General features: G+C 41.1%; 1 protein-coding gene and 1 long non-coding RNA gene across 4 annotated transcripts in view; one reads left to right on the top strand and one right to left on the bottom strand.

Moving 5' to 3' along the window:
• LOC147030894 (integrin alpha-6-like) overlaps positions 1-17,740 on the bottom strand; it is a 190,073-nt gene that overhangs the window by 29,044 nt on the left and 143,289 nt on the right. Inside the window, exons 14-15 of the mRNA XM_085875451.1 lie at positions 8,381-8,537; positions 1,607-1,681 (exon numbers count right to left, since the gene is read on the bottom strand). Coding sequence (XP_085731577.1) covers positions 1,607-1,681; positions 8,381-8,537 — 232 coding nt within the window. The remainder of the gene's footprint in view (positions 1-1,606; positions 1,682-8,380; positions 8,538-17,740) is intronic.
• The window catches only part of LOC147030895 (uncharacterized), a 186,191-nt gene that overhangs the window by 77,664 nt on the left and 90,787 nt on the right, over positions 1-17,740 (top strand). The window contains exon 4 of one of the 3 annotated variants that reach the window (XR_015056562.1): positions 14,977-15,384. The exons of the other annotated variants lie outside the window; for them this stretch is intronic. This is a non-coding gene — a long non-coding RNA (uncharacterized LOC147030895). Of the gene's footprint in view, positions 1-14,976; positions 15,385-17,740 lie in introns of those variants that run through there. 3 annotated transcript variants of the gene reach the window in all.

Raw genomic sequence — 17,740 nt, 5'->3', positions numbered from 1 at the left:
CTCAATGTGCTTCTGAGCTTTGTCTGTTTGCCTTGCTAATTGCCATTCAATTTACTTTCAGATGCAATTAACTAAGTATTTGATTGGCTAACTCTCTATTCTACTGTGACAAAAAGCTAATGCCCAAAATGTCAGCTTATCCTTGCTTCCCACTACTGTTAACATACCTCAACCAATGTGCAGTTGATTTCATATATTATAGAAGAGTTATACTCGGAAATGTTCCAAGTTCACTCTGAAGGAGTTGGGGCTGGCTGTATTTGTCCTGGAGCCGAGTAGTGTCCATTGCAGTGGTATACAGTTTATCCAACATAATTTGATATTTGCAAGATCACTGAGGTCATCATTTAATGTTGACTCAGGTTATCGATTACCAGCTGCATAGGGATGTGCATCACCTAGCACAAGACCAAGTTTTTGGCAATCACACATGACAACACCAATCCCTATAACTTCGTAATCTCCAGTGAAGTGGTTGGATTTGTTAGCGAGGTTACTTTCCTTGGATTGGTAATTGATAAATCTGGGCCATCATCCTGTGACCTCATTTCTTGGATTACTAAAGCAGCTGGAGCACAACCATTTCTCCAGACAACTTTTAAAGAAGTGACAAATCTAAAAGAACATCAAGCTGAAGAAGTATTGAACATTGAGCATTTCTGTGCTGTTGTACGGAATCAAAACTGGAATCGCAACTGCAACAAATTAATACAAGCTTGATGCCTTTAACATGCAATGTCTTCAACAGCCTGAGAGCATTTGGTGGTTGCACCATATCACATATCATTGGATCTATCAATGGCCATAACAGTCTCTTGCCTCATCTCTCTGATATCAGTGCCATCTCCAATGGAATAGACTTCTCCATTGTATGCTACATCATTTGCCATATCCATAAACTCTTCCATTTCAACCCCTCCAAAGCCAAATGGCATAGATCCAGGGGTCAACCCACAACAAGTGGCTTGACTCAATCAAACATTACTTGCAGAAAGCGAACATAAGTCCAAAACTGACCCCCTCCCTCATTAGAGACAGGATAAGATGGAGTCAGACCATCCATCATGGAATGCCAATGAAAGATCCCAAGCAAGGCCCCTAAGTCAAGTAACTCAAGTTATAGGGTACGGTTTGAAGGAGTGTGAAATTTCCCTCCCTACCACGAGTGAATTTTGGCAAGGTAAGCTGTGAGGTTCCTATTATCATGCGTGAAGAAAGCCACTCAAACCCATGCAAGCGTGGTTGACCAGGCTTGCATGGGTTTGGGTGAGGGCAGAGATGGAATCTTGTCCATGCTGTTACCCCAGGAGATGGAATATATGACGTAGCTTGAGGGTTGATGTTCACCTCTGGCTATATGATGGTGCTATATGTTGCCAAGGCATGGCCTTGCTGACGAAGGTTGCTGCTATGAAGGGGTCACAAAACTTTCAGGCAAGGGTTGAGGAAAATGTCCCTTTCACACTTTTATAGCAACTTTCTGTGTTGGGTGGATGATAGCCTGGGACCGAAGATATTATAACGCACATGTACAATTAGATAATGATATTGAAAACCTTGTAATGCCGACCCCCTATTAAATCCTGGTAACAATACTCATGCTTACTTTTGTTTTCAATGGATTGCCAACGTCACATATAACCTGTGTATTTCTGGATCGTTTACAAAAAATATCAGCATCCTGTCAAAAGAGAAAGCAAAATAATATTAATATATTAAAAGCAATCAATCAATCAATCAATTTATTTATTGTGTAGCATTTTTCATTTGAAACTAAATCGCAAAGTGCTCTACAAAGAGTTAGAATCAATAATAAGTAAGGAAATAAGTAAAAAGACACGAACAAGGGTGGAAATTAAGAAAAATCAAACAAAAAAGGTCAGTTAAAAAAAAATATCCAACAAAAAAAGGTAAGCATTTAAACTTTAAAGGATGTTAAAACTGTGAATAATGAGGCGGTGCAGATTAAAAATGGAAGAAAGTTTCATAGTCCTGGAGTACAACTAGAAAATGCTCAATCACCAAAAATCTTCATTTAGTGCAGGGAACAACCAGGAAATCATTGGTGCTGAATTGTAGCTTCTTTGCAGTGGTATAATGTGTAATAATGTCAGATATACATTATAGACCAGAATCAATTTATGTATAGTTTTTAAAATATGGACAATACTGTGCAAATGGTCTCACTCTCAGCCATGATATTTCTTGGGCAAACCACATTTCAAGGTTGGCCTCCAAAGCTAGCCGCTGACTGGGCATCCTCCATCAAGCAAAATGCTTCCTTCACACACCTGAACTCTTATCCACCTACAAGGCCTTCATCTGCAGCTTGATGGAGTATTGCACTCCCCTCTGGGCTGGCGCCCCCTTCCGTCACCTTGGTCAACTTGACGCTGTGGAAACCAAGACCTTACTGCTCTCCTCACTCTACAAACTTTATAGCTTTCTTTGACTATCTTAATTCGTGTCATGAGGCCATGACATCCACACACCCTCAATCAGAATTCCTCTATTTAGGAGACGTCAATGTACACCACAGGGAGTGGTTGAAATATTCCCACACGGATGTTCGGGAAGTTGAAGCTCTAACACTTTCCATTCTCAACGATTTGGAACAAATTATCAATCACCCTATCCATATTCCAGATCATCATGATCACTCTTCCAATACTTTGGATTTCTTCTTCACCTCCAATCCATTGCGTTATAGCCACACGAGTTCACCTCCAATTGGGTTTTCTGACCACAATCCCATAAACGCCTTCACCTAACATCACTCCTTCTCCTCCGATTGCTCCAACTAAGCGCCAGTGTTGGCATTTCAATAGCGCTCACTGGACTGGCTTACAAAACTTATTTTTTGACTTTCCCAGGAAGATTACTGCCTCTCCTCGGGCGATGTTTCAATTTCTGCTAAAGGCCCGGTCACACCTTGACGTTTTAGCCAACGTATGCCGATTTTTGAATTTTTTTTCTAAAACGCTGGCACACGTTGAATACGTTATGGGTAAGTTTTGATAACATTGAGAGCACGCTGAAAAACACTGCCATACGTCGTTGTATGTTGGCTTTAAACGTTGTACTTTTTGGTTGTCCTCAAATTTTTTCATGCTTGAAATTTCACGACGTATGCCGGCGTATGACTCACACGTTCCGCTACGCTGGCCACAAGTTGTATGCACGGTCTGCGATCGTTGACAGACGTCAACACATGCTACTTGTAAGTTAATCATAAGTTGAGACACGCCGAGGTAATGTTTAGCGTACCCGAAACTTATTACTAACCTATGATTAACGTGTTGTTGGCACGTTACGCAATCGTTGCCACACATTGACAGTCGTTACTTTTAAGTTACTCATAGGCTGAAAGACGTCGGTATAATGGATCGTCCTTGCGTCAGCATCCACGGCCACGGCCAGGACACTTATTTGCAGCATTCTTCAAACTTTTCTTCGGCATGACGAGGATGTTCACACTTCGATGTCTAGCTTGGCTATGATTCCAATTGTCCATCGGCAGCGTCTATTTAAAATAGTCGAGTTTGAGCGTTTTAACACGTTCAGAAGAAACGCTTCAAATTTTCAAACCCCAGCGTCAAAAAACAAAGGCGAGTGACAGCAATTTAAATCGTTCATTGTAAACAATGAAAATAGCTGAGTGGTACCGTTTAAAGGTCGTTGAGTGTAAAAAAAATCCAATTGTTGAGCGCAAGCGTCTACTTTCAATAGTGGAGATGCAGCCATTTAAATCGTTGAGTGGCAGCCTATGAATAGCAAACCCCACGTCACCGGCAAATAAAAGATAAACTGCCGCACGATATGGATAAGTTAGGCTATCGTTGGGCATAGTTTGTGAACGTCGGCTTCACGATAATTATTCGTTGGTATATCGTATCTATAAGTAATCAAAGCGCTCTATGCACATTATTAGTTCATTGTGCATTTGTCCAACCCGTTATGAATAGACCTAAATCGTAAAAACAAGCTATAGCTCATTGTTGAAAAAGCCCCATAAAAAATTAGCCGCGAAGAACTTCGAACAATGGTGAAAAGATGTCTCCTACCCGTGGACACGCGGACGCAAGGACGATCCATCATAACCCACACCCTCTCCCTCATACTCACCTACTACTGCCAACATGAACAAACTACTACTAATACTGATACTGATACTGATACTGTTACTGCTGACATGGACATCGACTCAAAAAGGACTCGAAAACACTGTTGGGTTCCCCTTTTATGAGCAGCATTTTAAAATACCAATTCCCCAAACCGCTGGGAACACATCTTTATATGGCAGTTGTAAGCTAGAAACACATTCCTTTATTTTTTTTTTGTCGACCGGAAGACATCATTGGAATACGTCTACATACGTCGATGTGTGTTGGGACTACGTAAAGAATTGGTTCAAAGCACGTCAAACATAAGTTAGAAATAAGTTTCGCGTAAAAAAGACATTACCGCGACGCGTTTCGACTTATGAGTAGCTTATAAGTAGCCTTTGTGGACGTGTGTAAGCGTCCACATATCGTGTGTACAACTTATCCCCATCGCATGCGGAACGTGTGTCATACGCCGAGTACGTCGTAAAATTTTGAACATGTTTAAAATTTCTTGACGTACTCTACTTACTACGACGTATGATAGCGTACTTTAGCGTTCTACTCACGTATACCAAACTTACTCATACCGTATTTGACGTGCCCCAACGTTTTAGATACATTTTTCTTAGGTCGGCATACGCTGGCAAGATCTCCAAGGTGTGACCGCGATGTTGACACTTCCATTTCTACGGCAGTTATGATTCGAATCGTTGTGCGTCAGCCTTTTAATAGGCTACGTCACGACATCGTCGGCGATGCGTGCAACGCGCTATGCCTAAGTTAGACTATCGTTGGGCATCGGTTGTGTAGGTCGACAACAGGTTCAGCATTCGTTGGTATAAGTTATCTATAACACAACGAAACGTTCTGTGTCCGTTACCAATGCGTTATACATAAGACCAAGTCGCTATGAATACGTCCGAATCTTTAAAAAAAAACATCAAAAGTTCAACGCAAGCCAGCGTTTTACATACATTTTAATACGTTGCCATCGCTGGCTAAAACGTCAAGGTGTGACCGGGCCTTAAACATAAAGCTGAAGTTATTGTTGCAGGAATGAAGGTTATTCCTTCTCTTTCAAGTTTATCTCTCCTACCAATTCTTGGTTCAATAATTCCTGCTTTGCGGCCATCCATGCAAGCAATGCAGCATATCGGACATGGAAAAAACTTTTCTTCCTCCGGCTCGCATTCAGCTGTTATATCGGCCAGAAATCAATGCAAACATGTTATTCATGAGGTGAAGCATTCCTTTATCCAAAAGAAATGTGCCAATCTCTCTGCGTCTTCTTCTACTAAGATACTGCACTGTATCTTTCTGGTCCTTAGGAAAAAAAGTATCTCCAACAACTTATGTCGCTCGACCTTTCCTTCACTTTTCCATTCCGATGATAGTATCGCTCTCTCTGACCGATAGAGCAACTCTTTTTGTTTCTCTTTTCTCCTCTAACTCCACACTGGATGACTCCAACATTCCATCTCCCCCTGATGCTCCCCTCACCAATTCTCCCTATAATCTCTTTTCATGCAGTCAAAAAAATACTCCTCTCTCTCTGGACATAAGCAAGGCCTACGGGTAAGATGGCATTCCTTCCTGTGTTTTGAAGTGTGTGCTTCAGAATTTGCACCCGTGCTTGCTCATCTGGTTAGTTTTTGTTTAAAAACCCAAACTTTTCCTCTTTTCTGGAAACATGCCCCAGTACAGCCTATTTTAAAGAAGGGTTCAAACCCTTCCAACTACCATCCTATTGCTCTGACTTCTACTATTTCCAAAGTCTTTGAATGTCTTCTAAATTCCCATTTCCTCAAACATCTTGAATCTCTTAGTCTTCGATCTGACCATCAATATGGCTTCCGTAAGGCTAGATCTACTGGTGATATCCTTTCTTACATTACGAATGTCTGGACTTCTTCTCTGAGAGACTTTGGGGAATCCTTTGTTGTAGGCCTTGGTATCTCAAAAGCCTTTAACAGAGTTTGACATCGGGGTCTGATATCCATGCTTCCCTCTTTCAGCTTTACTCCTTCACTCTACCCTCTCGTGTCGAGGTTTCTCTCCAATTGTTCTATCTCCATAATTTTTTGATGGTTCAGCATCTCCCTCCTTCCTTATCACCAGCCGTGTCCCTCAGGGTTCCGTCCTATCTCCAACACTGTTCCTTCTTTTTATCAATGATCTTCTTTCTTCCACAAATAACTGCACTCATATACTGATGACAAAATGCACTCGTATACTGATGACACATTCCTCCATGTCTTTCCCAGTGGGGCAAATGTAATCAATTTAGGTTTAGTGCTTCTAAAACTCAATTTCTTCCTATATATATATATATATATATATATATATATATATATATATATATATATATATATATATATATATATATATATATATATATATATATATATATATATATATCTCTCTCTCTCATCTCCTTTTAAAGCTCCACAATTACACCATGTGATACAATAAATCTACTAGGTCATACCCCAACGTCAAATTCATCCTGGAATCCACACATTACACAAATATCTCAGTCTGCCTCTAAAAAACTAGGAGTCCTGTTCAGAAGTCAAAGATTTTTCTCCTCTGAACAGTTGCTTCAACTATATCAAGGATTGATTCATCTTTGTATTGAGTACTACTCTCACATCTGGGAAGGTTCCAGCAACACATACTTACTGAACAGAATTGAATACAAAGTGATCTGACTTATCAAACCTCCCAATCTCACCTCAAACCATGACCCACTCGAAATATGCTGCAGAGTTGACTCTCTTTCTCTTTTTTTTTATAGATATCACTTTGGCTTCTGCTCACGAGAACTTGGTGCTTGTGTAGCTCCGCCATTAGCGACACCACAACATACTCAACAAGCCACTACATCACATGATTAATGTGGGGCCATTGGCAACTCAAGGGTGGGCCATTATGATGTTTGTTTCTTCCCCTACACTACGAAACTCTGGAACTCTTTATCTTCTCTCGTCTTCACAAACACTTAGGATCTTCCCTTTTTCAAAAAGCCGATTTTTTTTACTTCCTCAAAAACTTAGACTATTCTCTCTCTCTTAACTTTTCTATCCATGCAGTTCTTTCATTTAAGGCCTGGCCTTGATGAGGACTACATAGTCAGTGACTGGAGTCTTCAACATAAAAAATATGGGTCGGTGGCCTCACTATCTTCTTCCGCATCATTCTGGTCTTACATCCTTTGCTCTTTCCATGCTTTGTCCCCCCAGGTGTCTGCAGGGGCATGCAGTCCATCAGCAACCCCCTTCTGGTGAAACTCCCAAAATCTAGGAACTCTGCTCACCTCCATTCATTTGTACCTCCTTTCTTGCCACCTGTGAACCCAACTTCCACATTCTCTTGCATCTCATGCTTTCCTCCAAGCCTTCAATTCTACCCCCGTTTAACCCCCCCCTCCCACTTCTGATAATTTGCTTCTGCATCTATCTTATCCACCCACTGTATTCCCTTCTACATTTCATCATTACCCGCATCTCTTGTTTGTCTATCACCATCTATTTTCTCCCTCGGTCCTGCTGTTGGCATTTCCTCATTCTCTTTCTGCTTGATCAATTCTATGTTCTCACTCTTCCACAAGCCTCGACTCTGTGTGCAAAAAAACCCAACTTCACTCTAGCTGGCGCTTCAAAGGTGTTTCCATTGCCATCAAATGCCATCCCATATTTGTACCACACTATTTTTACCCATTTGACACCTACCTCACATTTACCTGTTTTGCATTGCCCCACTGTCAGCAAAATACATCTTTTTTGCTCTTCCACAAGTCTTGATTCTGCATATAAGAAAGGGACACTCCCTTTTTACAGAAGGTTTTGTAAGATGAGTGTAGCTCGAGGAAAGTGCTCCTGATTCAGCTTTCTGGTGTTGAAGGTTAAAATAATTTGGAGTTCCTCATGGACATTACATGAACTTTAAAACCCTTCTCAGATAATCTTACTGAATTGCACTAAGCCTGGTGTTGACTTAGCAGTTAGGGTGGCTGGCTTGGGATCTTAAGAGTCCTGAGTTGGAGCCGTGTGGGCTGCTGAATTAACACCAGGTGGGGTTGACTCAACCTGTCATCCTTCCAAGGTCGGCGTAATGAGCACCAGTGTACTGGTAACAGGGGCACTGCATCAGCGGCACAGCTGCGTCCCTAACCAATGAGGCAACCAGCAGCCTCAAGGCTGCACATGAGAGTGTGTAATGAATTGCAGATTTAGGTTATGGCAAAGTGAAAGCACGTAATGATGGACACTTACCTTGTCCTCAACTTTCTCACTATGCACAAAGTTGATCCCATTTGAGTAATTGGTAATCAGCTTTGTATCATAAGCTGCTTCCCCAATATTCGTCACTGTTATCTTGAGAGCGAGGGAGGTTGTATTTTTGCTATGCAGGATAAATTTGCCTTGCTTACTGCAAATCCACACACATTAAAGCATATTAATAGACTGGTTGTAAAAAGCAACATTACTTCACAACCGATAGCTTTGAATAAGTGTTCAAACTATGGGGAAATAAGGAAAGTGTATTTATGAGCCCAATTTCCTGTTGTAAAGATCTTTGAGATTTTGCTTGTCAATAATATGAGTGATTTAATAAATTGATGGATTTACTGATTGAGCTTCTCACAGCAAGAGTTGGACTGTCTGCTTTGGTCAATGACAAGACCTGCACAAACTTGGGTTTTGTTTCAGAATTCTTGGCTCATATTATATAGTATCTGGACGATAGAGAGTAGGATGTTCACAGAATGACAAAGGATGAAATGGCAACAGGGAGACAAAGATAGAGTGGATGAGAGAAAGAAAGGGAAATGGTGGGAGGGAATGAGCAAGAGCAGAAGAGAGGGGAGTGGTTGGTGTGGGAGAAAGCATGAGGTGATAATGGGTAGCACTTTTAAAAGACTTGAATGAGAGGAATGAGACAACAGAGACAGAAAGTCAGTTCCACAGAATATAGGGATGAAGGAAAGGAGATGAGTGTTCAGCTTGTAATTTCGGAGAGTAACCAGGTGTGGGATTCTGAAATAACCCACGCGACATCGGTGTGTGTGTGACCTGAGCAGGTACTGGGATCAATGATGGTCATTATTAAGGCTATTTCTGTCAATATAAATTTGTTTGATCATTTGTAGACTTGAATCTTGCCGAATTTCATGCTCATTTCAGACAGAAATTTCGTTTTTCGTGTTTGTGTGTGTGTGTGTGTATAATGTATACATATATATATATATATATATATATATATATATATATATATATATATATATATATATTTCTTCTTCTTCTTCTTCTTTCGGCTGCTCCCGATAGGGGTCGCCACAGCGGATCATCCGTATGATCCGCATAGTGATTTGGCACATGTTTTACGCCGGATGCCCTTCCTGACGCAACTCTGGTCGCCTCTTACGACACACAGGGATATGGTACACCTATTTTAACCGGGGTATACACCGGCCCAGTATACTGGTACTCATTTCGCCGACCTCGGAAGGATGACAGGCTGAGTCAACCCCCTGGTGTATTAATTCAGTGGCCCAACGGGGCTTGAACTCAGGACCTTTTGGATCCCAAGCCGCTGCCCTAACCACTGCGCCAACACCAGGCTTTTATATATATGTGTATATATATATATATATATATATATATATATATATATATATATATATATATATATATATATATATATATATATATATATATATATATATATATATATATATATATATATATACCAAGTAGTATAACACCAGGGGGTTGACTCAGCCTGTCATCCTTCCGAGGTCGACAAAATGAGTACCAGTGTACTGGGCCGGTGTATACCCCGGTTAGAATAGGTGTACCATATCCCTGTGTCGTAAGAGGCGACCAGGGTTGCGTCAGGAAGGGCATCCGGCGTAAAACCTGTGCCAAATCATTATGCGGATCTTTGGTCCGCTGTGGCGACCCCTAACGGGAGCAGACGAAAGAAGAAGAGATATATATATATATATATATATATATATATATATATATATATATATATATATATATATATATATATATATATATATATATATATATATATATATATATATATATATATATATAGATATATAAAAAAAAAATATATATATATATATATATGTGTGTATATATATATATATATATATATATATATGTATATATATATATATATATATATATATATATATATATATATATATATATATATATATATATACACACGAGGTGTGTTCAAAAAGTATCCAACCTTAATTTTTCGTGCGTAAACAAATGAAGCTAGGGAGGTGTGGTTTGGTGCACGTATGTAGGCGATCGTAATCCGTATGCGTGAATATTTTCCCATCTGCAGAAGCTGTCAGGCATCGACAGACCGCCGATGAGTGAGGAAGTGTAAGTGTGCACCGTCGGATTTTCGTATTTGACAAAATGACAGAAAAACTTGAACAACGCCACTGCATCAAATTTTGTGTAAAGCTTGGCGATTCCCAAGTGGAAACGATCCGCAAGATTCAACAGGCCTTCGGGAACGAAGCAACCGCTTCCAGTGGTACAACCGATTCAAAGATGGTCGCACATCAGTGGAAAGTGAAGCACGTTCTGGTAGGCCTTCAACATCCTGAAATGAGATAATTGACCAAGTGAGGACCCTGCTGATGCAGGACACTACCAAGAGGTACTGCGTCACCTTCGTGACGCTGTGCAACGCAAACGGCCAGACCTGTGGGCAGCGGTCAATTGGCAGCTCCATCACAATTACGCACCCACCCATTCTTCACATTTGATACAGAGTTTCCTGGCCAAACACAACACACCTGTGCTTCGTCAGGCTCCCTACTCTCCTGACATGGCTCCGTGTGACTTCTGGCTTTTCCCCAAGCTGAAAATGCCCCTGAAAGGGACCAGATTTCAGTCTAGAGAAGACATCATGCGGAATGCGACGGACCAGCTGCATGCCATCCCAAAAGGCGTTCCAGCGCTGCTTCTGACAGTGGCAGAACCGTTGGGAGAAGTGTGTGGCAGCCCAAGGGGACTACTTTGAAGGAGATTAGTGTAAGTTTGTTGTATCTGGATACGAGTATTTTTTCTGAACAAAGGTCGGATACTTTTTGAACACACCTCGTGTATATATATATATATATATATATATATATATATATATATATATATATATATATATATATATATATATATATATATATATATATATATATATACACACATATATATATATATATATTTTTTTTTTTTAAAGAAAGTCGCACACTGAACCAATATAATAATTCAAATTCTTTATTCATTTTAATACCTGACGTTTCAAGAACTTACCAGTTCTCTTCCTCAGAGGCGTTGAGAGTGAAGTTTAGAGTGAAGTTGAGAGTGCTACTCTCAACGCCTCTGAGGAAGAGAACGAGTTTGTTCTTGAACGTCAGGCATTAAATAAGAATTTTATTATTTTATTGGTTCTGTGTGCTACTTTCTTTTACATATATGAATCCCGAGCTGAAAATCTTTCGACATTTGTGTGTGTATATATATATATATATATATATATATATATATATATATATATATATATATATATATATATATATATATATATATATATATATATATATATATATATATATATATATACATATATATATATATATATATATATATATATATATATATATATATATATATATATATATATATATATATATATATATATATATATAGTCGTGTCCAGGGGGTTTAAACCCTACCTGGATGGATGGCAAAGCTTCTCCCTTGAAAGCTACAACCCAGACTTGGGGATTAATGCGCGCGCGTTAACAGGGCGTAATGGTGGAGAGACGAACCACCCAGGAGGAGCACATGGAGGAACACAACACAGGGCACTGCACCAGGACAGCACAATGCTGCAGTGTCTTAAAAGGAATACAATTAATGAAAAATAAAACAAATATTCATAAAGGACGATAATTCAAAAGGAAATGATAATGATATTAAATAAATAAATCATCCAGTCGAGGCCCGGCACACAGACTCAAATACAGACAACGGGGAAATAAAATAAAAAGAAAAACCCTCCTTTTAACCACTCTTGCACTTAGCTTGGCCCAGAGCTGATCCTTGTGCAACCGTAATCGAGGCGCTTCTCTCATCGCGGGATGAACGCACGCCAGGCAATCCGTGGGTGGCACTCCACATGAAGGATCAAAGCCCCAGTGTAACGGCTTCGGGTGCCCCGATCGTCCTCATCGACTGACCAGAAGCAAAAGGCTGGCATCTTTGCCACATGAGCCAAACCACCTCAACACGGATTCAACGGCCGTGTCATCTTCTTCGGTTTGCGCTTAATCTCCACTCCCACCTTTCCAAACAATGCACCTTGTGCCTCCACTCTGATCACGGCTCTCCCAAAATGCCAAGCCAACTCCTTCTTCCGCCTGAAATGCGCAACCTCTCCTGTGCACTCCCTTTTTTCACCTCTCAAAATACACCACTATCATCCTCTCAAAATGTGGAAGCTCCCCTTCATCACTCCACTTCTCTCTGTCGATGCGCAACCTCTCCTGGCGCTCCATCTTCTCTCTGTCCTGTTTTATCCTCTGCCTCCGGGGTTCCTGCTCACAGGAAATCTGGGAAGGCATGGCTTCTCCTGCTCGGCTAGCTTCTGGCATCACGCCCATCAGTCATCCTTCGGGGGCGTGGCTTTGCTTGTTGTCAACGTTTGACAATGGGGCTTTCTGCCCATTTGTTGTGGTTTCAGGAACATGTTCCTCACCTTAAAAATCACAGAGGGCAATCACGTACTGGGGAGCATATTCTTACTCCCTAAGCTAATTAACATGGCACCACCCCTCGTGTGGTGACACGTAACACTTAAGTTCACAGATTCCCTCCTTACTACATCGAGATGCTTTCTACTCACTCGTCCATGGACCAAGAAACTTTGCACAATGCTATTCTCTTTTCGATTCTTCCATCTACTCCCATAATCATAACTATATATATATATATATATATATATATATATATATATATATATATATATATATATATATATATATATATATATATATATATATATATATATATATATATATATATATGTATATATATATATATATATATATATATATATATATATATATATATGTATATATATATATATATATATATATATATATATATATGTGTATATATATATATATATATATATATATATATATATATATATATATATATATATATGTATATATATATATATATATATATATATATATATATATATATATATATATATATAGATAGATATATATATATATATTTAGATATATGTATATATATATAGATGGACAAGCAGGTGTCCACATACTTTTGGCCATGTAATGATATATATATATAGATATATGTATATATGTATATATATATATATATCTATATATATATATATATATATATATATATATATTTATAATATTTGTATAGTACATGGCCAAAAGTATGTGGACACCTGCTTGTCCAACATCTCATTCCAAAATCATGGGCAATAATATGGAGTTGGTCCCCCCTTTGCTGCTATAACAGCCTCCACTCCTCTAGAAAGGCTTTCCATTGGTTCCATTCAGCCACAACAATAATGAGGTCGGGCACTGATGTTGGGCAATTAGTTCTGGCTCGCAGTCGGCGTTCCAATTCATCCGAAAGGTGTTCGATGGAGTTGAGGTCAGTGCTCTGTGCAGGCCAGTCAAGTTCTTCCACACTGATCTCGAAAAACCATTTCTGTATGGACCTCCCTTTGTGTACAGGGGCATTGTCATGCTGAAACAGGAAAGACCCTTCCCCAAACTGTTGCCACTAAGTTTGAATTAAAGAGTAGTCTAGAATTTCATTGTATGCTGTAGCATTAAGATTTCCCTTCAGTGGAACTCAGGGGCCGAGCCCGAACCATGAAAAACAGCTCCAGACCATAATTCCTCCTCCACCAAACTTTACAGTTGGCACGATGCATTCGGGCAGGTAGCGTTCTCCTGGCATCCGCCAAACCCAGGTTCTTCCGCCGGACTGCCGGATGGTGAAGCGTGATTCATCATTCCAGAGAACACATTTACACTGCTCCAAAGTCCAACTCCCTTTTCCCTTACTAACTCCGCGGTGCTTGTGATTCACTGCGTGTGGCATGGCCCTCCAGGGGGGGTGGTCTGTTTAGGTCGGTGACGGGTATTGCATCGGAAACTCCAGACCCCTGACCTGGATTGGCTGAGCCGTACGCCCTCAACTGCTGGGTCGTTGCAAGCTAAACGCCACCGGCCCTGCGATTTCAGTGAGCACCGCACCCCACACTCTTCCGGGCAGATGATCTTGCCCGCTGTGACAGTTGTGCAGATCTGATGAACAGGATCTGGGTGCTGGGTCGGCATTGGGGATGTCCACTCCAATCGCTTGGAGCTTCACTCCATCACCTCTGCGCGACGGTGGTCAACACCTGACACGTGGTGGAGTGTCGGAGATAGGGAAAAGGGAGGACAATGGTCCAGGGAGGTTAAACCCTGGTTGGGAAGGCGTTGATCTGACGCTGACCCCTCCCTGTGGCTCCACTTTGCGGTTACCTGAGACAAACTTATATACACATACGTTGGATGAAACTTTACCGGTGTTTTTCAGGAATTTAGTTGAAAATGATCGCAAAATTGTGTTTGTTTGTTAGTTCATTATGAGATTGATTCTAATTATTATTGGAAAGCAATGAATAGTGTTGTCGTTTTCATGGCTCTATTTCTTTATTTGAGAAGATATATTATTTCAGGCAAATTTACAAAAATATTATCGGTCGTTTTTACTTCTCTGGTCTGCAGTTACCACTGGAATGTTGGATACATCATTGCACCTGTGAGATGGTCCCCTCTTCACCTCTTTGTGACAATGAAGAAAACAAATTTCTACCTCTTCTTCAGTACCATGCTTCAATTTAAGTCAGAAAAAAAAAACTTACTTTTAAAAAGGGACATATTTAAAAAAAAAGAAAAAAAATTTAAAAAGTTATCAATAGTAGATTAACCTAGTTTTCATCTTAAAATATTGCAAAGGGTTTCAATTTGATATGTACATGTTATTGCAATAAAATAATTAGAACATTTTTTTCTAATTTTGTTTTCCTTTGGGGGTCCAAAAGACTCCAGGTTGCCCAGATGATGCTGCGGAATGAAGGTTACATATTCAGGGTTAATTAAGTACGACACTGTGAGTACATCTATATCAAGTAAGTACTACAATGTGTGTCGATTAAAAATGTACTACAATGTGTCTATTAAACACGTACTACAATGTGTCTATTAAACACGTACTACAATGTGAGTACGTCTCTTTAGTATGCTTATGAAACCTAATAATTAGGTTGTATTTTATTGCTTTTGTGCATACGATTAAACTTGGAATTGTAATGCAGTATAAAGCTACATTGCATATAAATTGTAATGCAGTATAAAGCTTCTTATTATAATTGCAGGAAATAATTGTACCGCAACAATAATTGTGCAAAGTTGAAAATTACTTCAATTTACAATACTTGCAGATATTTACCATACATACGACGGGTATGGGGGACAGGACAGATCATAACACTCGGTTACGGTAGTTTCTTTGGATATTTTGCGCTGCATTCAACAGCTCAGTTCATATTGGTGGTGTGTCTGGGTTTCCATGGTAGCGTTTGAGAACGGTCGCTTTAGATTGTTGGCCTTGACACATAGTGCCAGATGAGTAACACAAACGATTTGACATATTCATCGTTTCTATATTATCTCCATCAACAGATTAACAACATGGCAGGATAAAAGTCATAAATGCTGAGTTGAACAAACATCCTGAACTCATGGACTTAGTTAAGTAAAGCACGTCGTCTGGGACCCGGCCGTCGGTTTGCCGCCGAACGCTGCTGATTGTGACATCATCGATTCCCTCTTTGAAAATTCTATCTATATTCGATTTTTTGAATCTACTATCACCTGCGTAAATACATGGAACACACAATGTGAAGATTTTGGAAGTACAAACAGAATATTTCCGGAGAAAAGTGTATTAGACGTTCCAGGCTTACGCCCATTATATTGTTGTGGTTACCAAATTCGCAAACCACCATTCAGGTCCCTTAGGTGAGGTATCTCGGTAAGTACATGTGTAGTTAGGCCCAAACCCGTTGTCTAGTGGGAATACATGTCATTTATGCGTGCTGCGACTCTTCAGGATAGCCGTTTTTCTTTTGCTATCTTTATTTTGGACCAACCGCCATGATTACCACCACAACCACAACATCAACCACCAACCACAACGCCGCTTCACCACAACCGCCACGACCTTCCCGTCACACCTCGCAACCGTCGCATCGCCACCGTTCTTGCCCCGCTGTGGGTACCGGTGTTGGACTCGTGCAGGGCGCGCGCCGAACAGCGTGTACAAAATCACGGATTTTGTGCTTCAAAAACGGATCAAAAACGACACACGCCCACTTTTTGCCGTCCAATCGGTGAGCGAGGGGCGAATTGGCCCCGCCCCCAGGGCGATCGATATATGCAAATTTATGGATCAAAAAGCCTTCACGCCCACTTTTTCTCGGGCCAATGGGGAGCGAGGTGAAAGGTCGAAGGGAGGGGTCAAAGATGAGAGGGCGAAGCTACGGGGCTGATAAAAGGACCGTGTTCGTCAGTCCAGAGAGTCCAGAGGCGGAGAGTAGGAGAGTAGGAGAGTCGGAAACAGAGAGTCAAGACTTCGCGGGCGGTGGAGTTGGCAAGAAGGAGCTGGTCGTCGTGTGCGTTGGAGTCGGAACGGAGGGGACGGAGCTGTGGAAAGGCAGCGACACCAGACGAGGGGGTGCTCGCGTCGGGAGCTGCACCCCAGGGAGGCCGACAGCGCGACCTGGCCGAGGTGGAGACGCTCGTCGCGGGATAATAAAAATCCTCTATACCCCGAGCATCAGCAACCCCCTCCTGTTTCCCCCCACGCTGAGATAGTGCGACCAAGGGGGCCCCTTTCCCACCCCCTACCAGACACTGTCCGCGAGGCCCGCGGAGTTGAGGCGCCATCGCCGCTCCGCGTCTCATCACCAGACGGGTAGGCGCGACCCGGTCTCGGCCTCAGGCCCGCCTCATCTTTGAGGGTATTCTTTTCCTTGGTTTTAGGTATGTGTTGTCGGCGCCGTCTGTGAAGTAGAATTGTATAAGTGTTGCCGTGTGCTCGGTAGTCGGATAGCTCTGCATTGTGTTTCGCTTTTACATTTGCTTTTTGTGTAAATTACATTGTGTCTTTTCTGTGTGCATTTGGTGGAATTGTATATGTGTGCTCCCGTGTGCCGTGAATAAATGTGCTTTGTGTTGAACTGTTTCCCGCTTCGCTTCGTCTTTTCCTCTATTGAATCCCCATCTTGCTTCACGTAAAGGGTTGGTAGTGGGCTGAATACGCCCGATAATTAATCGAACCGTCGAGGTCGACGATAACACCGCTCGGTTATTCTGATAGTACGGAACGGGTCGCTTAAGTGGCCCGTGTCCGAAGTCGACCTGCGGCGAGGTGCGATCGCCCGGTCTACCCTCCGCGTGGGTACTTAGGTAGGTCGAATTTGGCGAG

This window comes from Eptatretus burgeri, chromosome 3, assembly GCF_056783735.1.
Source record: "Eptatretus burgeri isolate ZD-2024b chromosome 3, Ebu_testis_v1, whole genome shotgun sequence".
Classification (NCBI taxonomy): Eukaryota; Metazoa; Chordata; class Myxini; order Myxiniformes; family Myxinidae; genus Eptatretus; species Eptatretus burgeri.
Note: the sequence above shows the minus strand (reverse complement) of the source record. Positions and strands in the feature narration are given on the sequence as shown.